Genomic DNA, 25221 nt, shown 5'->3' with positions numbered 1-25221 from the left:
TCCTTTTGATTGTGCGCTTCGGCAGTCATTCGTTTGTCACGCTGTCAGCTGGTTTTACGGCACTTGCTTTGTTTAAAATGTTAAGCGATTGATTTGTGGAGGATTTTTCTATTCTAACTAGGCTGAAATATTACTCCGATTATATACAATTTAAATTAAAAATGCTGTTAACTCATTAAGCTGAGCTTATTGAAGACTGAACGGCCTTTATGAAAATCATGACTAAAGCGCTGAATGTGCTGAATAGTATGCAAATAATATGTCTAATTTTGGGCTTCATTATTATGTAATACTATTAAAATATATTTAGCGCAGTTTTTTTATTAAGATAAGGTTACCTAAATATAAGTATCAGTGTGGTTTACAATCCAATTATGTTAGCTGAATTGTGCTGAATTTGGCGCAATAAACCCAAATTGCAAAATACTGATTTAAGTTTGCTTATATTCATTTCTTACGCAATATTTTTTGAAACTAAATGTGCTGAATGAAACAACAAACGCTGAATAGCGCTAGTTTTAACAGCAACTTACTCAAAATCAAGCATATTTCAATTTGATAAATTTCAAATTTGCGCTGAATACGTTTTGACAACTGAAAAGAAATAGTATTTAAAATATAACGTATAGATGAGTGTTTTTGTCTAGCAGGCATGTTCTGAAGTGAGCTGAATACATTTATTTACTGCTAAGGAATAAAATATTAGACAATTTATGGAAAATAAGATTCAGCTGAATAGCGCTCATGTAATATACATATGTAAGTCTAAAAATAAATTAATGATTAAGACAATATTTTCGTAAGTGTTTGGTAAATATGAAAGGCTTATCTTTCATGTGGCAAACACTAATAAAAGCTCCTTTTCTTCAGCATACTTTTCAAAGCTGTAAAAAAAATTTTGTAAACGTTGGGAGTTCTTTATTGTTATTCAGCTCTATTCAGCGCACTTAAGCAATACGTTATTACGTTATTGCCTACTGAAAAGCGACTATCATATCAATATTTGTATGTAATCATGATTCAGCGCCTTTTATAATAAGTTGTTAAGTTAACGTTTACTCAAAAGCTATAATAATAATAGTACTCGTGTTTTATGATGATTCAGCTCATTTATGAGTAATTCAGCGCCACTTTAGTGCTTGATATAATCTTGTATTTCATCATAAATGAAATATAATGGAAGGCTCATTTCATACGCAGCTGAATTTATTTAAAGCGCGATGAATTAACCTATAATTGACAACTTTGGCTTTTTTGTATCAGAAAGTAGTTCTTCAGGCTCTTTCAGCACATTGAACATATAACTTTAACATTTTAAGAAATTAAATATAACGAACTGCTTCTTTTATAAGCAGCTGAATATATTTTAAGCGCGCTGAATTAAGCTGAAATTGAAATTCAGGTACTTTCAACCAAATTCAGCATGTTGAACATTTAAAATTGACATTTAGAGAAATTTACAGCGTACCATCAACTCAAATGTACTCTATCGATTTAATTAACAATCTACGTCATTGTGACAGCGTAAATTGGTGCCCTTTAACACGCAACTTGAGTAAATTGATAAACTCAAACACAGCTCAACAGAGGCAGGCAAAGACCAACAACCAACACAGCCAGGTGTAATGCGACACTGTAAGGAACAAGCTGTAAACAAACACACATAAGTGTACAAAACCTTTAGCCTCATGAAAAGCGCTTTACAACAAGAATTACCGTTAAAATACGGTAATCAATCACTTCATTTAATTTTGGGCTTAAATTGTGACAGCTGAGCCCAGAGAGTGGAAGGAGAGTAGCTGATTGACTAAAATAAGTGCGCAGTCTTGTGTCAGCGCCTATATTTTCGGGTATAAATGTATGTAGGCCTATTGGCGTTGAGTTAAGGATTTGCAGCGCTTCCTCAGCACTTAGTAACAGAGCAGAGCTGCAAAGTTGCAAGAGTGAGATAGATAGAGTGATAAACACTTTGACTTTGGCTGACAAAAAAAAAAACAGCTAAAGCAATAATACACAATGTTGACATTCAATAAAAGTTAAGCACACTCACACCTCTGTCTCTTCTAGGATATCATATGTGTCTCGGATATTATGGGCCCATCAGACGTGTGCCACATTTTGTTTATTGATGATGACAATGACGCGTTGTGGCACGTACGTGTAGGAGACGAATGAGCCGCGTGGCGCTATGCTTTACTGTTTTGCTCCTTAACTTGCCTTGCGGATGGAGCAACGACACAGTGTCAACGCGATTGAATTTCAAGGGCGTATAGACTGCGTAGAGAGCGTTTAGGCTTATGTTAGTACTTTAGAATTGTATTTATTTCAATTAAAGTCGTGTTTTGAATAAAGTATTGAATAAATAACCACACAAGTCAGAAAGCGAAAAGTATTGCTGAATAAAGCTGAATAGCAACGAATACGCTCAAATTTTTAAAATAGAACAGCTGACAATAATTTTATTGTGCTGAATCACTGTGCATCTTTGTCGTTTTAATTTTGTATTTATTTTCCAAACTTTCAAGTAAATGTAATATAATCTTTTTAAACATATCCAAAGTCAGTATTACTTAAACTTAGGACATCCAGAAATTTATATCAAGCATAAAAATAGTGCTGAATTGCTCAAAAATGCGCTGAATGACCATAAAATAAAAGTATTATCATTATCGACACCTTTGAGTAACCAAAAGCTTTAAAATGTAGTGCAGAATCGCGCTGAATATAGCTGAATGAGGCTGAAGAGCAATGAATAATTCTCAAAATGTTTAAATTAGAATAGTAAACAGTAACGACTGAAGTTCCAAAGGTTTAATTGATTTATATTGAACATTACGGAAAAATTAAAAACTATTACTTTTTCTCAATCAACCTGAACTAACAAGTAGCCAAAAGTACTTCTCAAATAGACTATTTAGCAGAGATATTTCTACAAACAAGCTTTTCTGCAATAAGAATCAAACCTTATTTATTGATGTAAAATTGGAACCTTTTATGTAAAACAGTTTAGATATAATTGGAAATGCATTCACCTTCCATCTGGTAAATAATATTTTTTGTGCTAAGTAGCACTCGAAAAAATGTCTACTTTCCGTTTGACTTCCTTTTAAGAGCTTAATAGTGCTGAATTTTGCATAATAGCGCTGAATAACATTTAAATTTTATGGAAACGCTGAATATGGCGTAACTGAATCGTGCTGAATTGTGCTGAATAACGTTTTGTTCAACTAAGAATAAAATAGTAGCGCTGAATAACAGTTAAAATCTAAGGAAACACTAAATATTGCAAAACTGAACAGTGCTGAATAGTGCTGTAGAGTGGTGAATAACATTTGCTCGATTAAAAGTAAATGGTAGCGCTGAATAACGTTTAAAATCTATGGAAACACTAAATATGGTATAACTGAATAGTGCTCAATTCTTCTAAATAAAGCTGAATAACCTTTTATTCGACTGAGAGCACTGAATATGAGAAAACCACTGTTTTAAAATTTATTTCGTTGAATATTTAGAGTAAAAAAATGCTTTATACCAAAAACTGCTTTCAGATTTAATTTTTTTCTAAAATTCATATCTATTTATTTCCTTGAAATTAATTTAAACAACAGCCTTTTCACTAAACCTTTCAATTTCCCATTTTGATGCGCTTCATTCCAGGTATACGTCGAGCGAAATTCCTGACTAAACCGCTGCCACCGGAGATCAGCACATTAGTAGCCGGCGAGCGCGATTTAACCTGCCGACATGATTTATTATTACAACAAAACGTTGGCAGTAGTGCTAGCAGCAATGTAAACAGTGCAACTACAACACCAACACAATCGACAGTATATGCCGGCGCAGCAACAACAGCAACATCGAATGCATCAAACGCAACAACGATTGCAATGTTGACAGCCGGATTGACAGCAACAGCGGCGGCATGTAGCGGTAATGCACCAACAACAACAACAGCTGCTGCAGCAACAGCCAACAACACACAAATGGGCACATTAATGTCCGGCACATCGTCCATGGTTGGTTCGAATGCCACAGTCGACATAATGGAGGATGAAGAAGAGCACGAACAGCAACGATTGGGGTAAGCTGTAAATCTGATTGCGTTGTTATTCTTGTTGTTATTTCTTTGTTTTCTGTGGGATTTTATGTATTTTTAAATGCGTGTGTCCTTTTAGATTGGGCATTTTGCGATATATTCTTTGTATTTGGAAAAATACAATTCGCTGAATTGAGCTGAATGACATTGAAATGCGTTGAATTGCGCAGAAATACAGGAAAAGCAGATAGAATATAGTTTTAAAGAGAGCTGAATGACATTGAAAACGCTGAGTTGCTCTGAAAAGCGCTGATTTAAAAATAATTTGGACATACTGAGGTTTTTAAGTCATGAGAAAATAACTTCGTTTATTCCAGGTTTAATTTTATATTGAAATTATTATTTTTTTGTATCTTTAAAAATACAATTCGCTGAATTAAGCCGAATGACAATGAAAACCGCTGAATTTGGCTGAAATGCAAATAAAACATTCTGTTTTCAAGTTTTAAAGTGAGCTGAGTGTCATTGAAAGCGCTGAATTGCATTTAAACGCGCTGAAATAAAAGGAAGGTCGACAAAGTAAGGTTTTAAAGTCGTGAAAAAATTCGTTTATTTCCGATTAAGTTTTTTATAGAAATGATAAGTTTTGAATTTTTATGTTGAAAAATACCGTTCGCTGAATTAAACAGAATAACATGGAAAGGCGCTGAATAGCACTGAAAAGCAAATGAAATATTTTCAAAGTTTTGAAGTGAGCTGAATGTCATAGAAAATCGCCGAATTGAACCGAAACGCGCTGAAATAAAAGGAATGTAGACAAAATATTATTTTAGTTTCGTGAAAAAACTTCGTTTACATCAGGTTTTATTTTTTTATTGAATTTATTTGTTTTTGATTTGTATTTTGAAAAATATGATTCGTTGAATTAAGTCGAATGACTTTGAGGAGCGCTGAATTGCGTCGAAATGTAAATAAAATATTTTTTAAGGCTTTAAGGTGAGTTGAATGACATTGAAATAATAAGAATGGAGAGAAAATATTGTTTCGACGTCGTGAAAAAACGTCGGTAATATTTTTTACTGAAATTATTATTTTTGGACATGTATTTGAAAAAAAAAAAAATCTCTCAGCTAAGCTAAATTACATTGAGTAACCCTTAAATGTGTATGAAATTTTTTTTAAAGTTTTTAAGGGTACTGAATGACGTTAAAAAGCGCTGAATTGCAAGGAAATTAGAGAAAGTATTGTTCTAAAGTCACAAGGTCATAAATTAATAAATTTTGTTATATTTTTTATCGATTAAATGCGCTGAATTAAGCTGAATGAAGTTGCAAAGCGCTGAATTGCAAAAAAAGTAGAAAACACGTTGTTTTAGTATTGAACTACTGCTTTTATTTATTTTATGGCATCTTTTAATAATGGAAGCATTTTTTTTAGATTTGTTCTCTGGTCTTATACTTTCTTTCGCTGGTTATCGACTCATTCTTTTTATTTTCCTTTACATTTATTTAATTGAACCCTTCGCAAAGCCAATAACTCTTAATGGAGCCACTAACGCGGCGTAACGCCTACAAATAGCTGGGAATATAAAACATACACAGCACCAAAATATGCCGCCAGAGCGAAAGGAACCTTGAAAGCGTAAAAAGGGTTTACGAAACTATAAAATAAGCGGACAAATTGTTTTGGCAAATTTTCCTGCCCTTTAAACACCAAAAAGGGAGAGTAAAGCCTCCAGAACAATACAGCACAACAGCCCTCAGGGTAAATCACCACACATCAATAATCAAACACAAATACAACGTATACATATTTACAAATGAATATACTCACACCCAGATATTTATACATGCAGTACAACACCCATGCAAATTGGACGGCTTGTCCTTTTTCCAGCTGGTGTGTCAACGAAAGCGTTGGAAGTGGAAACAAAGTAAAGTTCAATCCCACGTAATATATCCATGCAAATGTACTATATACTTATACATTGTATGGATAGTATACATCATATAGATATATACACAAGTGTGAATGTAAGCAAATATTTCTTCGATATGCCGTTTGGTAAGCTCTGCGCTCTTCCTACTTGTTTTAATGACAGTGGCGGCATGTTTACCCGGCCGAGTAGTGTTTGTCAACGGCGTTCCTTTTTCCGGCAGTTTTTGCACTTTTCGCTGCCGTTACGACATCTCACTGTTTGTTTTTTTCTGCTCGCTGTTATTCAGCGTTTTTTGCTTGGTATTTTCGGCATTTTCCTTTGCTTTTACAATCTCTTCCGGTTTCCACGACACGAACTCTTCCTTGTTCAGCAGACAACTTGATTTATAAAGTGGCATACCAACTGTGGGTTGCTTAATGCTTCCTACCGCCGCTTAGGCAAAAAATTATACTGCTTACTAAAGTCTATCCTTCAGCAGCTAAATGAATGAAATTTGCGCTGAGCAGAAGAGCTTTATGTGAGCAACAATACCACTGCTATTTCCATATATGAATTTTATAAGGGAAAGCTTTAAAAATATAAGAAAAACACTATACATAAAGAAATTATTAAAAAATTATGCATATGAAAAAGTGCTGAATAGCTGAATAATGACCAAATAACTTCAAATGAGATTATTCGTCTCCAAAACTAAATTACTGATGTTAGTTCTATAAATTTAAGAGTGCTGAATAAGACAAATATGCGCTGAATTCAACATCCTACACTTAGTAAACAGCTATCGGGTCATAGTAATATTTGCAATGTAAGCTTACTATGTTTGCATATACAAGTAAAATTTTCAAACACTAACAATTGAAATTCAGCTAAATTTGCTGAACTAAAGACAAATATTTGTTAACAAACATAACAAATTCAAGTTCAAATTGTTAAAAAGCTTACAACACTCAAAAAAAAGCTTTGCTGATTAAAAATTTATTTCGAATATGAGCTGCATTAAGTATATTATTGGTGCTGAATATAGTCCTACTTATTCAGCAATAGGTTTTTGTTTTATTTTGCAAAACATTTAAAGCCTGCTTAAACATTTTTGTAGCAAACAAGATATATTTGAAATGATTTTGGGTTCTCAAGAACCGTGGATAAATGGAGATTATTAATTATAAGGGATGAAGAGCATGGATATTATTTGTTCTTCGTGTTCTTCTTTATATAAGTAATTTGTTTAAATTCTTGCAAATGATGTAAATTTAAAGCTCAAATATTGCTTTGTTGAAGGCGCTGAACTACGCTAAATTGCGCTGAATGGCGCGCTTACTAACAATTCAACTAATTTAGACATAACTATTAAGGAGATTTATGGCTTAACAATATCGAGAATATATGTTTATTGTAAAATCGTAGTAATCAAAACTTCGGGGTTTCATTGAAAATCAAAATTAAAATAACGTTTTCTTAATTAACAGTAGTATATATACAAATAATTCTTAAGTATATATGTATAAGAGGTATAAACGATGCGCTGAATTGATTCATATGTAGCGGAATTGGAGCTGAATAATACCGAGCACGTTAAGATTCTAATAATCTGAAGTATATTTGCATAAGAAGTAGAAATTATGCGCCAAATATGCGCTGAATTAATTCACATGTGCTGAATTGTAGCTAAAGAAAGCTAAAAGAGTTACGATTCTAACAACCATAAGTGTATGTACATGAGAAGTATAAATAATGCAGCAAATATGCGCTGAATTAACTCGCATGTAACTGAATTGTAGCTGAATATTAGTTAAGTTTCTGTAACGTATCATTATATTGCAATACGTTCAAGTAAATTTTAAATAAATGCATATGGAAGTATTAATGATGAGAAAAAATTGCGCTGAATATATTCACCTGCAGCTTAATAATGCTGCATACGTTAAAGATATAACCAATTTCGGTAATATGTCATCATATTACAATATTTGCACATAAATTTTGATTATATTCAAATGAGTAGTATAAATGATGTGCTAAAATTGCGCTGAATTCATTCATATGTAGCTGAATTAAACTGAGTACGTTAAAGTTCTAACATGATACGGTAAGATATCATTATATTACAATATTTGAACATAAGTCTGGATTATAACCACATGAGAAGCATAAATGTTACGATAAATTTGCGCTGAAGTAATTCATATGTAGCTGAATTGCGCTAAATGCGTTAAAATTTCAATAAATTTGGGTAATAGGGGTTTGTATATCAATATTCGAAAGTAAATTTAGCGCTGAATTGATGCATATGTTGCTGAATTGCGCTGAATGCGTTAAAATGTCACCAATTTTCGGCAGTATGTCATTAGAAGTAACTTTTCATTAAGCACCAATTACTTAAGTATTATTCTTCTTTCTCAAATTAGGTTAACCAATAACGAAAAACCAAAAGCAATGCAAAGACTAATTTATGTTAATATCTTGTAACTGATATGTGTGTGCTGGTACTCAGGCGTATTCAATAACAAAAACTGACTATATAAATCTTTTCACTCAGACTCGTACTCACTTACTCACTGCCACGCAATCCTTGCCAGCAATTTGTCAATGTACAACGGCACTCTCACGAAGTAAAGTAATTCAATACAACGAATTTAATGTAAGACACACAAAAAAATCGTAGAAATATCTAAACGTCTAGTCGATTAATGTTCGACATGACTGGTACAAATTGCTGATTGCTGGCAGACGCGACATTTGGAAATGGATTTGGCATTGGAAATGAAAACGAAATAAGAAACGAAACAGGTGCACGATAAGCAACCCTACGTCTTTGGGTGGGGTACAACACATGTATTTTGCGCTAAAGGAGTAGAAATGTAGTAAACGACTGTTTTCGTAGACTTCATGCTAGAAACTCTTAACATGAAATAAGCACGAACTCTATTAAAGAACGATGGCAGGTGTGCAGAGAAGCGCGCAGACAATGTAGAATTAAGTGATTAACCGTTAGACACCACTGTGCACTCGCGTTTAATGGCGTTGACCTAAATTACGGTGCATTGGCATGTAAAGGAAAGTTAACTCACGACAATATTTATTAACAAATACATCAAATGGGCTTCATTGTTTTTGTTTAACAGGTGTCAACTGACGAAGCGTTGAAGTTAATTGAAAGGCAATAAAATTAAAAGTATTGTTGGTTGTGTGGCGTGAGATAAGGTGGATGAAATGTAAGGCCATGGAGTAATTAGTGTGAATGGAATTAATGGGAATTTGGTTTTTAGGAAAAAGGATAAAAAGAAAGTTAAATAAAGAGGGTAATGAAGTTGAAAGAAAGGTTAATAAGAGCAATAATTGTAAATTTATTTTTATGTAGCTAGAAGCCGTAGTTCATGTTGAGGATTTATGTGTTATTATATATAAAACTTTTAGTCAAACGATGGGAAATAAACGAAGACTAAGCACTCTACTCTCCGTCTATATTTGTAATGTATTAGTCCTTAATTTTTCAGATATTGCTTTAAGATTTTGCATACGTCGTTTTCTCCTCAAGAACCTGTTCATTTATTACAAAGGTCATTATCGCATTGCTATATCATAAAGCTGCCATACAAACTGAGCGATCGGTATGAGGTTGTTGTAAGGAAAACTTTTTGATTTAGAGAGATATCATCACAAAATTTGGTATGGTTTATTGCAAAGCATAATGCTACAAATATTTTAAAAAATTTTTGAGATCGGATCACTAGATCATATAGGTGCCATACAAACTGCACGATAAAAATCATATACTTGTAGGGAGAACTTCTTTATTTGAAGAGATGTCTGCACCAAACCTTAAGCGGATTATCACACAAAGTAATGCTACAATCTCCAAAGAAATTGCTCAGATTGGACTACTATAGCATATATCTCCCATACAAACCAAAAGATAAAAATAAAACTGTTGTATGGAAAAATCATTTATTTGAAGAGATATCTTCACCAAATTTCAGGTCGATTGTTGCAGAAGTTAACGCTATTATATACTGAGAAGTTTTCGAGATCGGATCACTATATCATATAGCTGCCATACAAACTGAAGGCTCGCAATCCAGTGCTTGTGTGGAAAACTTTTGTATTTGAAGAGCTGTCTTCACGAAATTTCGCATGAGTTATTACCTCAATAAATGTTGGAATATCTAGAGAAATCTCTCAGACCGGATCACTATATCATATAGCTGCCATATAAACTGAATGATCAAAATCAAAATTTTCTGCTGAAACATTCTTTTAATTGTAAAGGATGTTATCAGTACAATATATATATTCAGTACAACCGAAGTTAATGTTTTCTTTCTAGTTTTTATATAATCTCTACCATCTCTTTTTCTATTAAATAATTGCTCCAACTTTAATCTCAACCGCTCTACCAAATTTTCATATGTATTAATACCCACCATTACATAGTTACACCGCCACTGCCTACGCGCATCAACAATTCCAACCAAATAGTCACGAAAAAATTACAATCACAAAATAAGCTACAATTAATAGACCTGCTTTCAAGTTAAGCTACAATTAATTACTTACATTGCCCAACGAAGCAAGACTAAGTGAATGAAACGTACGCTTACGAATGGCAAAAGCAATCTATAAATAACTGAAAAAGCAACAGCCCAAAAACGAAAGACAGCATGAATCAATAAAGGCAATTTGACGTACATATGTATAATTGCCATTATATCATGCCAAATACAACAAAAATACAATATAATAGATGACGGCGCGCTGGTGGCTGAATTGTTGCTGCTACTCGAGCTGCTACACGTCGTGGGTAGCAAAATTGCAGACTACACTACTGAAACGTGCAATATTTCGTTGCTAACGTGTATAGCATATGTGTAGTGACAAATTAAGTGGTGCTGTTTACGAAAACGAAGGCGAACAACAATCATTCACTCGTGCTCGAATAACAACTTCATATGTTAGCTACTTTTATACTTATATATGTATGTATATATGTATTAATTATACATATATAGTTACTGTTTTGTATGTATTTATTATGAAATTTTGCTTTAACTAGCTCAAACTGCCAGCATTTCTCAATTAATGCCACTTAAATCAGCTCCTCGCTGTTCAATTCGCTTTGGCCACCATGGCGTATGCGTAACTTTTAGTTTCTCTAATTAAAGTAGTTTGCGTTGGAATAAATATCGTAGCATATTATAAATAAATCAAAATATGTAATATTAAGTAAATATAAATTCTTATAACATATACTTATAAATATGTATATCAAACAACTATATATCATATACAGTTAATGCATAAGTCATGACGAAAATCATGACGAAAATCAGCGAGGCGTTTGTGAGAAGTTGCTATTAAGCATATATTTAATGCCTTTGTTAGTGATAGATGTGTCCATAAATAGAAAATTACACTGCGTTTGACTATAGACTCCATCCATTAAAGTATTACTTGTGCCAAAATATATTTCAAATAATATTACGGCTTTCCTTCGCTTGATATTCATAAGAAATTTTTAGGCTGTAGAATAAATATCAGTATATTCGGCGACAGTTATTAAAATTTGTGGCTAAATGAAGGAATTTTATAATTTTTACCAGCAGAATAACCAAAGATTGTTTTTCACAATAATTTTCTGTTGCGTTTGTTGGGTGGGAGAGAGGTCATCGTTGAGTTTATTATTTCTAAAAATAATATAGCATTATATTGGAATTGAACAGGCTTGAAAATAGTTTCCTAAATAGTTTTCGCGATGATTAAGTGTAATTAAAGAACTTAATACAGTAACGAACCTGTCACTGACTAACAAATATATCGAAACCGCATATGTGACCTGGTCTACGGAAAGGGGGCTTAGGTGTCAAAAACTCAATTTTCACTTTTTAGTTGATTCGGATGGAAGATGAGATTTTTAACAGCTGTTTGACAGAAAACTAGTTTTCGCACGTTAGCTCCCTTTTCCCTTTTCGTAGACCAGGTCACATATGTATATAAATCTTGCCAGAGCAGTTCTGTTCAGTTGTGCTTTTGAAGTATTATTATATGATATATCAATCTGCAATTTCGCACACAATATTTTTTCCTTAAGTAGCTCCGTATTTGTCAGAACCGTCGATTTGGAACCATTATTGGATATAGCTGTCATACAAACTGTTCGATCAAAATTGAGTTCTTGTATGGAAAACTTTTTGTTTGGCAAGCTGTCTTCAAGAAATGGTGCACATATTAGTCTCTTAGGTAGAACTAAAATCCGCAAGCAAATTGTTCAGTTCGGGCTACTTTAACATATAGCTGTCATATAAACTAACAGCAGCAAACTCAAATCCTTATATGAAAACCTCTTTTATTTGAGTATGCATATTCATGAAATTTCGTAGAGAGTAGTCTCCAAGGCAAACCTTAAATCTCCGAAGGAATTATTCAGATTGGTGCACTATAACATATAGCTGCATACGAACTGATCGATCAAACTGAAGTTCTTTTATGAAAACCACCTTTATATAACAAGATATCTTCATGTTAATCGGTATAAATTATTATAACAGGCATCACCATATTATGCGAGAAAATTGTTGAGATCGGCCCAATATAACTTATAGCTGCCATACAAACTGATTCTCCAAATTAAGTTGTTGTATAGAAAACTTTTTTAGCTGAAAAGCAATCTTCAAGAAATTTCGTACAGATTAGTCTCGAAGATATACCTAAAATCTCCGACAATTTTTTTGAGATCGGTGGACTATAACATATTGCCGCCATACGAATTGATCAATCAAACTCAAGTCCTTATGTGAAAACCTTTTTTATTTGTCAGCATATCTTCATTAAAATTGCCATAAATTACAATCGTAGGTAACGCCATAAAATCCGCATAAATTGTTTAAATTGGTCCACCATAACTTATAGCTGCCATACCAACGTTTCAATCAACCTCAAGTTTCATACTTTTTTCTTTGCGACGGGTTCACTTTTTGCTTGTTTTCTCTTTAAGCTATTGTTGTCACGTAAATATTTCATTTGCTCAACTGCTGTCATGTTTTTGAGATTTTTATTTTCCTGTATTGATGCCGCTCACAGTAACTGACATCTTAGATATGCAATTCGTGACTTAAAACAACACGTCTGCGGTTTTCTTGGCACATTTCTGGTGAATAGTAGCTTGAAAGATGCATATGCCACATGGTGGAATACTCATACATACGTGTAACCATATTACTGTTGTGTGTTTTGTCAGCTTTGAGTTACTTCCTAGATACTATTGTGTCAATTGGAGAGCAGCTGTGGCTCTTTACTACATTAAAGTGATATCCAAGTTTAAATATGGAAAAAATTTTATTTTGCTCAAATATTTCATATACTTTAAGAACGTAAAGTGCTGAGAAAAGCTTGTATTGGGTAGTCGAAAAAGTCTTTTCGTATTTTTTAACAAATTTTAACTTATTTTTTTTAGATTCTCGCCCTTCCATCACTATATGGTATGACACCATGTAATTGGTAACACTGGAGTTATACGACTGCAACTACATATATTGACAAAATACGAAAATACTTTTTCGACTAACTTTATTTATTAATTTTAAAGAGACTCTGAGCCACAAATATCTTCTTTCCGACATATTAACGGTGGAATGGCAGTTCTTTTGTTTAAAAATCATACTTATATACAAACATTTGTGGTTAATAATATACATTATAAATGCTATAAGTACACCTTCCTCACAAAACATCGTACAGCACTTTATACAACTACTTTCTACACCCCTTCTCAGTTACGATTTGCTCCAACCTCTTAGATATTTATGCTTCAAGCGCGCCTGGCTAGCCATTCCATGCCATATCCACGTCAGCGTTCAGCTGCTGTAAGGTCAAGCAGTGTTTATGCGCCTGTTTTATATAAGCGCTTGCATCATATCAGACAGCACTACTCTGTGAGTAGTACATGGCGTATACGTAACATGCCTGCTGCGCATTAAAGCCGAAACTACACATACAAATAAATATGAAACGAAAAGTTTTTCGCTCTGTCTGCTGGCGTATAAATGAAATTTAATAAATATAAGAATGCACAAGATTTATTTATCGATGTTCTTTTCCCTTTCATGTTCTTGCTTTATTTGCTCGTCAGACACCGCACTCATAAATATATATATACAAGCACTGGTATGTCTGGTTGCGCGTGGTTTGTCTGCAGACTGAGTGTTATGTGTGTGTGTGTTCTGTTTGTTTTATGCAGCTCTTATATGAAACATATTTCCTTGGCAGCTGTTTGCATCAACGCTTGCCCTTTGGAAAGTGATTTTATTCATGGAATTAGTTTGCAATGCAATTCGAGTACAAAATTGCTTTGCTCTTTCATTTATTTCGTAAACAACTTGCAGCTGCCAGTTCAAATCAAATCGTGGTTATATATATTAATGTTATTTTTACAGCGCATTTCATTAAATAATTAGGTTGGAATTGAGTATTGATGAGTGCAAGCTTCATGACTGCTGTTTGTATTAATTTGTTATCGACTTGAGGTTTTTTGGCATAAAAAGTCTTAGATAAAAGACTAAAGGAATTGCTTTGATAAATGTTGCTTTGCATTAACTATTGGCGCTTTTGTAGTTTATCATTGTTTTTCTGACTATATAGATCATCTGCTTCTGGAGGTTCTTTCTCTGCTTACACAACAGCGAGAGATACGTGGGCAAGACAAAGTCGTTGAAAATGGATTGCAGTAGGATTTTTCAGGAATGGATCGAGTTTAAGGAAGAGGGTAAGAGGTATTGTCTTCTGTAAGGTGCTTTCATTAACTCTAAGTTCTGGCTATCAGATCACTGTATCGTATTTGTTCTGCCAATGGCTGACACCTTGCTACGACTTGGCGGTGTACTATATATAGTATAAACCAGTTGGAACCACTTACTAAAGATGTTTCATTGCAAGCAATTTTCAATAATTGCCTCGTTTTGCGCTGACTCATGGCCACACAGAAAAGTGTTAGGCAATAAATAACTTGGTTATGTTAGATTGGGTTAAGAATAAGTTCCTGTGACAAAAGCCAATGAGGATCTCACTAGGAAAGCTATGAACTTTGGTCTTTTGTGATACCGAAAACTTCCAAGTACTGTTCAAAATCACATTGATAAATCGAAAAAGACTTTTAAGCGTTTCATAAATAATGTCTATCAATTCGTCTATTTTATCTGGTTCGCCAAACATATGACTGCGAAATTGTTTCAATCTCAGTTTAGCAGATCAAGGATCAACTCACCTTCCTTAACATAATATTAATAAACTTCCGACAAGATTTATAGCTTTACCACATGACTATTGGACAATATCCAGTAAGAACTCATACGCATGCGGCAATATAACCCTTCATAAGCGCAAATAGTGTAATGAATCCCTTCCGTTCTATGTTAATTCAGAAGGTTATGGCAGTGGCCCAGGCGCTTTTTGTTGACCGATTCCTGTTAAGCTCTTGCGAGATTCACAGGTCCAGCACTGGAACGCGAAACGATAGCTGAGCTCCAGCTTAATGTTGACCGATGCCTGTTGAGTTCACGGTCATTTTTAACCCAATATAATTGGGACAAGGCTGCCATCTCATATGAACTCATCGGCCTCGAAGTTTCCAGAGACCAGACCAGGCATTCAAATGAGTCTGATAATGACTGCGATGACTTAACTCTACTTATAGTGCGGAAAGATCCTACTTGACTACTTTTGAAGGCACAGGAAATGAGCTCAGGGGCAGTATTGCCACCCTGCTGCTGAAGTGACTGTTCACCTTCCTGGTACAGGCAGGACTTTGGTGTCATAATCGCAGCTACTTCTTCTTACAAAACTCTACAGTGATCCGGTGGAATGAAACTATGCTTTACGGGAATATCCTTTGAGAAAAATCACCCTCCAACTTTCCTCCTTCAGTTTTGGAAATATTACAAAAAAAATTTCGCACACATCATTTTCTCCTTAAGTAGCTGCACATTGATCGGAATCGCCGTTATTGGACCACTAAAGCATATAGCTGTCATACAAACTGAACGATGCGAATTAAATGCTTGTATGAAAAACTTTTTAATTTGACGAGATAGCTTCACAAAATTCGGCAAAAATTATTACTTACGCTAGTTGTATAATTAGCGAAAAAATGGTTCAGAACGGTTCACTATAACACATAGCTGTCATACAAACCGAACGATGAAAATTAAATGCTTGTATGAAAAACTTTTTCATTTGGCGAGATATCTTCACAAAATTTTACACAGATTATTATCCAAAGCAATGCTATAATCCCTGAAGATATTGATTAGGTCGGACTACTATAACATATAGCTGCCATACAAGTCGAACAATGAAAAATGAGTTTTTGTATAGAAAACTTTTTTATGTGACAAGATATATTAACGAAATTTGGTACAGATTAATATATAGATCAACGCACTAATCTCCAGAGATATTATTGCAATCGGTTGACTGTAACATATAGCTGCCATACAAACTGACCGAGCAAAATCAAGCTCTAGTAAGGAAAACTTTTTTATTTGACAAGATATATTCACGAAATTTGGCACGGATTATTACCCTAAACAATGCGCTTAAATACTCGAACATTTTTTTCAGATTGGTCCACTATAACATATAGCTGCCATACAAGCTAACCGATTAAAATCTCAAAAAATCTGAAAAAGTTAGTATTTTTCCTAGGTTAGAGCAGTCTTGGATTTGCTCATCAAACTCTGTAAATACTTTTATCTTAATATAAAAAAATACAAATGTATTTCCTTATAACTAAGCATATAAATAGAGACCTTATTATTAAATAAATCCTTAATACCCGGCCAAACTCCACCAAGCTGTATTGTAGTTATAATTTATTTGAAAATAAAGCTATCAACCGCAAATGCCAGTCACAACAAGCATAATAACATTTTGATTTTCAACATCATAAATCATGCCGAAAATAAGCGAGAACTGCGACGATGACAAGCAGCAATTTCAAAAGTCAATACAGCGCACAACACACCGACAAACACACACAGCACTACAATTGTGTGTGCGAGCGCATGCCAAGCTCTAAAGCCGAAAACTATGCAAATTGCTGTGCTAAGCAAAAGCTGAGACCAAACAAAAGTAGTAAAGGCAAAGGCATATGTTTTCATATATGTATGTGAGGGAGTGTAAGCAAGCATATGTGTGGTTTAGCAAAATGTCACGTATACGCCATGTGCGGTCGGTAGCCATGGTGGAATTGCGACCGCCGCAAGGGTTAGGGACAGACTGTAAATGACTATTTCGTTTTGTGATTGTTTAGATATTAAATTGAGCACAACGATGCGATCATAGTGCTTGGCAGGCGAATGAAAAACAAGATAAATTGAATGCTCAATAAAACAAATGAAAAAGCAATTGGGTGTGCATATGTAAAAACGGATGAAGTGATTAGTGTAGGCGGCTTACAGAAAAAGGGGTTCACAAGGCATGCAAATATAGCAAATGGTTAAGGGTTTCTTATGCAATGGATAGTAGAGACAGTAATATTAAAAAAAGTGCTAAGGAAGGGATGATTACGAGCTGAAATGGTTTAGTTTTCGGTGGGTAAAAGTGGTGTGGAAATGTTAGTTAGAGAGATAACGAAAATAAATCGTTGCAACTGTGGAGCAATTCAAAGAGGAAATGATGCGATGAAGATTGCGCACAAATTAAAATTTCAGTTAGGTTTTTAATCGGTTAAAATCAGCATTAGGGAGGTTTAAATTTTCTTAAAATTCTAATTTGTCGAAATTCTCAAGACAAAAAAAATGAGTATCAGATAAGTACGTTTATAAAAGTAAAGCAAGTCTTCAGTCCGAGTATGGTGTTGACATATACTATACTACAGGTGACGAATTCACTATGGTTTCATATGCAACCAAATAACTCATCCCCACATCCCATATACTTCAAAAGTCAGATGACTAAAAATTGTCTCCCCAAAAATTCCAATTTGCTATAACACATATTTTAAAATTTTATAATTTTGAAATAATGTTTTTTTGGCAGGTGGCAACCCTTAAAAAATATGACTACTGTATTCTTGTTAAAATTGTTAATTTCGTTTTGTAATTTTTCATTTGCTTCAAAAATTTAACTAATTTTTTTTAAATATGTGGCAACACCCTTCTCAAATTACAATTTTTTTGCGAAATTTAATTGAATTAATACGTTCTTGTTTAAATGATTAATCTAGATTTTAAATATTCCATTTTCATTGAAAATTTAATTTATTATTTTATTATGTGGCAACACATTCCTCAAATAATCGTTGCAATGAAATTTGAAAAAAAAAATTTATGCTTCATCCGATATTTCTCAAACACATTTATTTCAGTTTATTTTATAAATTTTTAAACATTTATTTTTAACAGATGGCAACCCTAAATAACATACCCACCGTGTTCCTGCTTGATTTTTTTTATTTTTAGTTCTGACTCGCAGTAGTCAATTTTCTTTGTAAATTGAATCAAATATTCTTTAAATATGTACATATGTACATACATATGTGGCAACACTTTTTTCAAAAAATTTGCTAACAAAAAACTTTTCTTCAACTTCTGCGTTATTAATATTATACTACATCCAATATTTCTCAAACACATTTAATTGAATGTATTCTATAATTTTTTAAACATTTATTTTTAACAGCTGGCAACCCTTAAATAGTATATCTACTGTTTTTTTGCTTAAATTTCTTAATTTCTAAATCTGGCTTCCAGTATTAAATTTTCCTCCTAAATTTAAACAAATATTTTTAAAATATGTGGCAACACTTTGTTCAAAAATTTTATAAACAGAACCATCTCAACATCTTCGACTTCTGTAGTTTCAATATTCATTTGTAATATTTGATATCTTTTTCCAAATTCTTTCGTGACTAAATATGTAAAAACGTGGCAGCACTTCAAAAAATAATTTATCGTTTTTTTTTAACTAGTTCTAATTTCTACCCGTTTTATTCAATTTACTTTGTAAAATTAATTGAAATTTTTTTTCTAAAACATATGAATGTGGCAACACTCAAAAACTGAACCAGCAAATATATTTCTTCATCTTCTAAAGGTTCAATGTTCATTTTGTAATATTTGACTATTCAACCAAATTCATTTGAGTCCAAAAATTTAAAGAGGTGGCAGCTCTTCAAAAATAGTATGCCAGCGTTTTTTCTTAAAACTAGTGATTTTTAGTTTTCGATCCGATTCTCAAAAATTTAAACTAAAAATATATTTCTTCAACCTCTATAGTTTGAATGTTCATTTTATAATATTTTATTTTTCCCACAAATTCATTTGAGTCAAAAAATTTAAAGAGGTGGCAGCTCTTCAAACATAGTATGTCCATGTTTTTATTAAAGGTATTGAGTTTATATTTCCGGTCCTATTCAATTTATTTATTTCAATGTAATATTTTGCATACATGTGGCAACACCTCTTTCATAAAATGAATAAATAAAACAATACAAATATTTTTTCAGCCTCCATAAATTTTTATATTCATTTCGTAATATTTAATTTTTTCCAAAGAATTCATTGGAGTCAAAAGCTTTAAACAGATGGCAGCTCTTTAATAACAGTATGCCGGTGTGTTTTCTTTAAACCATTGAATTTTAATTTCCAATATTATTCAATTAACTTAAACATTTTAATCTAATATTTTTCAAACATGTGGCAACACTTTTCTCAAAAATTGAACCTCAAAATATATTTCTTTAACCTCTATAGTTTCAATCTTCATTTTGTAGTATTTGACATCTTTCCCCAAATTCATTTCAGTAAAAAAATTTAAAGAGGTGGCAGCTATCTAAATATAATACACCGTAGTTTTCTCTAAAAGCTTTTGATTTTCAATTTCCGATTCGATTCAATTTATGTAATGGTTTTAATCTAATATTTTTAAAACATGTGGCAACACCTCACTGATAAGTGAACATAAATATTTCGTCAACTTTTTGTTTGCTTTATTCATTTTGTAAGGTGTTGTCTCTTTATCCAAATTTAATTGAAATAGGTGGCAACACTTCAAATGTATTATATCGGTCACATTTCTTAAACTTATAGTTTTAATTTTAAATTTTTAAAAATTTGTTTACTCGTCAAATTTAATGTGATATTTGTTTTTCTCGTCAAAATACTTATACCCAATAAAAATATTGATCCAAATTAATTTAAAACAAGTGGCATCTCTCGTAACATTATATTTCTGAAAAACTTTTTGGGAACAACTCTTCCACGCGACTTATTACATAGTCATTAACTGATCTTAAAGTGCATAAATTAATTTAAGACAAGTGGCAACTCTCCGTAAATATACATTTAAGTGTAATTTTCTTGAATTTCATTTTGTTGGCGCTTATTTGGCGTTATTGCATAGAAGATCGTTATGTATTAAATACATTTTTATAACAAGTGGCAACACTCTCCCGTAATATTTTAAAGCTTTTAAAAGTGCTGGTGAGTTTTTTCAATTCGAGCATGTTTTCAAGTGTAGTTTTGCTAAAAATTGGTATTTTCAAATTAACAATTTCATCTTCTTATAGTTGCCTATATAATTAGTAACAAAGGTAGCCACCTTTCGAAAATTTTTTTTAAGTATGACTTCCTTCAGCGTATTTATGTTGGAGGTTGCTTAGTAGTAGTTACATAGTAAATCGTTTTATATTTATTACATTTCTTCATATATGTAAGTAAGTGGCAACCTTACACAACAATTTCTTTCACTTTTAATAATACTGTTTAATTTTACAAACAGAAAATAGTATCCAGTTTGATTTGCTTAAAAGTTTTTACTTACAAAGTTGTTATAAAACAAATAATTTTAAAACAGGTGGCAACCATAGTTCATTTTTAATTACAATTTTCTTGAGCTGCCAGTTTTGTGTTCTCAAACGTCTTGACTTACAAAGTTGTTACAAAACAAATATTATTTAAACAGGTGGCAACCCCAGTTTAGTTTTAAGTGCAATTTGCTTGAACTACTTGCGATTGCGGCTAATTTAGTAGTAATAATTTATTCTATTGTATTAAATAGCTCGTAATAGTATTAATACAATATTTACAACAAGTGGCAACCCTCCACAATAACTTCTGTATGAGTTAAAAATCCCTTATGTTTTTAAAACCCCTAAAATTTTCAAGTATATTCTCCATAAAACTCTTTACTTGCAAAGTAGTTATAATAAAAATTATTTTAAAGCAGGTGGCAACCCTAGTTTAGTTTGAAGTGAAATTTTCTTGAACTGTCTGAGGTTGTGGCTTATTTAGTGTTAAAAAGTTTATTTTATAGTCATAATAAAATTGATTTTATAACAGGTGGCAACCCTACTTCACTTTTAAGTGCATTTTTCTTGAACTACTTGTGGTTTCGACTTTTTTAATATTAATAAGTTTATTTTATATTGCATAAAAATTTTTAAAACTGGTGGCAACCCTCCTTAAATTTTATTTTACCTTTCCGTAGCCTTTATAAAAGCTATTTAACTTATTAATTCTCATACACAAATCATTTGTAATAAAATTACTCAAATATTCCAACCGCTATGAGAAAGTAAAGGAATATATTGGCCGTAACGAGATGTACACTGAGGAAATTTTGTGTAAATCTTTACTGGATAACGAAAATTTCTTGTTTGCAACAGTAGAAGGTTGGCATAAGAGGCTTACAACTTTGTCTTATACTCAACAAAATTATGCCAAGCTGAGTCTAATGCAATTAGTTCATCAAAAGCTTTCGCAAATGAATGTAGTAACAGTTATGTAATGAATAGAGAGAATCAAGAGAGAGATAGCGAATATGTGCAGATTGAAAGCTACGGCAAACTGTTGTGAGCTTAAGGATACTTTTAAAAGCAAACATTAACTCAAAAATTATTTCAAACAAGTTTAACTGTAAAAACTAAAAACTAAATATTTTTCCCACTCTTACTCTCTTCCAGCAACTGCCCACACGGCACACCATCACGCGTACCACTCATCTCTGGCAGTAGCGGCGCCATCAACGCACACAGCAACGCCGGCAACACAGACGAAGAGCAAAGGGGCGCACGCAGTCTCTTCAATGCCACCGCAGCCTCCTTCCATCGGCACACACTAAACACCTTCCAACGCAATGTGGCGGCACGTAAATCAACCACATATGCCGCAACACGACGCGCCGGCTGCAACATGCACGTAACAAGCCACCGAAGTGGGAAATCGAGCAGCTGTTATGGCGACACAGCCACCGAGACCTCCGACGACGAGGAGATGGAAGCGGAGGCGGCGTACATGCAACGTGACGCCAAAACTGGCGAACAGTTCCGCTTAACAAAACTCAACAAAGGCAACAAGCAAACAAAGCCAGATGAACAGACTGCCTACTGTGATACCGATGCGACTGCCGACGAGGCTGAGGACGACGAGACCGCCTCGAATGCCGAGGCCGAGACGGAGGAGACCGGCGCACAGGTGCCCATCAGCATAGTGCTGCTCATACTCATCTGCTATATATGCTTGGGCACGGTGATTTTCGCCTTCTGGGAGAATTGGTCCATTGTGGATGGCGCCTACTTTTGTTTTGTCACCTTGACCACCATCGGCTATGGCGACTTCATGCCCGAACGCACCTTCCACGGACCGCATGTGCAGCTCTTCGCTTGCTGTGCCTATCTCTTGCTGGGCCTAGTCTTGGTCGCGATGTCTTTCAGCATACTAGAGACGCAGCTAATGTGGAAGTGCAAACGGATTGCGGTGCGACTGAAGTTGGCCAATGATTGATAGTGGCGGCGCTTGTTGGCGCGTCGCAGCAGTGCCGGTGCGGTGGCGCAGTTTTTGTAGTATGTAAACGGCAGAAGAGGCAGCGGAAGTAGCAGAAAAGTTAGTTAGTAAGTTGCAGTGTTAGCAGTAGCAAGTAAATGAGCAGGGAAAGCGTTAAGTAATAATCTAGACGTACATACAAAGATCTAAGCTAAGTAGCGGTTAATTAGTGGTTAGTTGAGCGCTGTAAATATTTTTGCTGTAAAAGTGCGTACGACCATTTGAAGTTTTAGTTAAGCGTTTTATTTACCTTTGTTGGTTTAGCGTTAGCTAGCGCGTAAGTTAGAGACGACATAAGGCGCTTAGTGCTTAGTGCTTGTAGTTAATGCTCAATGAAAGCTCACTGCATGCCATGGATGGAAACAGAATAATGCCTCTCTTAAAGTGGGCTAAGGCTGTGATAGCCTAGTGAGCCCATTTAGTAATTGAATGCCTGGAAGTAGTTTTGTTCAAACTGATTTTCATCTTCAAAGTACTTTCATAAGTCCAAGCTCATCGAAACAGCTAGCTTCCTGGAACATCGATTTGATCACGAAACGATTAAGTGGTTCATCACTAACCTTGGTCAGACGAAAACTTATAGTTCAAGAACATACATATATAACGTTCTTAGATGAATATCATATCTAATATTGAAAACTATTTTTTAAGGAACTCTTCGAAACCAGTGTGCATTACCAAGCTTGTTTCCAGCTTCACTTTGAGTTGCCTTGACATGACTTTGACCGCAACATGAAAAGTTTGAGATTATAAAGCAGGTCCTTCTTCTTATTTATTGGCGTAGACACCGATTGCGCGGTTATAGCCGAGTATACAACAGTGCGCCAGTCATTATTTCTTTTCGCTGTTTAGCGCTAATTGGAGATTCCAAGTGTAGCCAGGACCTTCTCCACCTTGGCTTGCCAATAAATAAAGTATCACAAATTTTCCGGAGAAGCTTTCGCTCGAAAACTCGTAACGTCCATGCCTCTGCACCAAATAACAAGGATTATGAGTGGCTTACCGAATTCTGTCTTTTTTCGTCGAGAGGTAATTTTACTTCTCAATTGCCTACTCATTCCGAAGTAGCACCTGTCGGTAAAAGTTAATCTGCGTTGAATTTCGAGGCTGACATTGTGGTTTCTGTTATTACTGATTCCAAGATAGACGAAATTATCTACGACTTCGAAGTGCCCGTCAACAGTGTCGTGGGAACTTAGCCGCGAGTGCGAAGACTGTTTGTTTGATAACAGGAGGTATTTCGTCTGGCACTCATTCACTACCAGACCACCAGACCCATTTTCATCGCTTCTTTACCCAACCTGGAGAAAGCAGAAATAAAGGCGCTGTTGTTGAGGTCCATGATAACAATATCACCGGCGTAAGCCAGCGGTTCTACACTTTTCTAGAACATTGCACCTTTTCTCTTCAGATATGCACCTCGAGTTATTTTCTCAAGCAGCAGATTGAAGAAGTCGCACAATAGCGAGTCTCTATGTCTGAAACCTAGTTCAGTATGGAACGACTCGGAGAAGTCCTTCCGGATCCTGACGAAGCGTTTGATACTGCTGAACGTCAGTTTACACAGCTATGTTAGTTTTCCAGGATACCAAATTCTGACTGCATGCTGTCCAAAACACATTTGAAATCGACGAAGATTTGTGTCGAGTTCGTGTATATACAGACAGACAGATAGACAGACGGACGGACATGGCTAAATCGTCTGAGCTCAACATACTGCTCATATACTTTATAGGGTCTCCGACGCTTCCTTTTGGGTGTTACAAGCATCGTGACAAACTTAATATACCCTGTTCAGGGTATAATAAGCTCAAATATGAAATGTATATAGAGTAGTAAATAAATACCTATATGTATGTAGATATATAGATTTAAAGTTATGTAAATTAAAGTATTCTTAACGAATATAAATATAAGAAATAAATAAATTGTAGAAAAAACACGAAGCAATTGTCTATTAGTAAGCTGCCGAACAAAGCAGTTAAGCTGTAATACAATAACGGTAAAAAACGCTGAAAATGAGAGAGCATATAAAGAGTTAAAACAAAAACGTATAACAATATTCATAATAAACACAAAAACAATTTCGATGTAAAGCAAAACCAACCAAAAAATACGAAGAGTAAAAGATAATAGAATAAAATTATTAATTTTTAAAAGACAAAATTTGCTTTTACTTTATTAATTTCTATGATATTTCCACAACGACTACCGCTTCTTTTAATTCTGGTCCCTTAATGACTACTGATCATGTGGCTTCAGAAGAATGTTCGCACGAAGTGATGCATTATATCATTCAATGAGATTAATGAGCAGTGGGCAACAATGGCTAAGTTAAGTTAAGTTAGATTTCGATTACAACTACATTTTCAACTACAGTACCGCAGTGAACTCAAGACCAATACATAGTGTCGAAATGGATAGTCTCCACGCTA

At 34.0% G+C, this 25221-nt stretch overlaps 1 protein-coding gene across 2 annotated transcripts in view; it reads left to right on the top strand.

The window, feature by feature from the left end:
- LOC120771957 overlaps positions 1–23742 on the top strand; it is a 232475-nt gene extending 208733 nt beyond the window's left edge. Inside the window, exons 7-8 of one of the 2 annotated variants that reach the window (XM_040100270.1) lie at positions 3658–4081; positions 21928–23742. In XM_040100270.1, coding sequence (XP_039956204.1) covers positions 3658–4081; positions 21928–22747 — 1244 coding nt within the window. In that variant the 3' untranslated portion in view covers positions 22748–23742. The remainder of the gene's footprint in view (positions 1–3657; positions 4082–21927) is intronic. The other variant, XM_040100269.1, reaches the window with a different exon arrangement.
- The last annotated feature ends 1479 nt before the right edge of the window (positions 23743–25221 follow it).

The sequence above is a fragment of the Bactrocera tryoni genome, chromosome 3, assembly GCF_016617805.1.
Source record: "Bactrocera tryoni isolate S06 chromosome 3, CSIRO_BtryS06_freeze2, whole genome shotgun sequence".
Taxonomy (NCBI): Eukaryota; Metazoa; Arthropoda; class Insecta; order Diptera; family Tephritidae; genus Bactrocera; species Bactrocera tryoni.
This window is presented reverse-complemented; position numbering and strand designations above follow the sequence as displayed.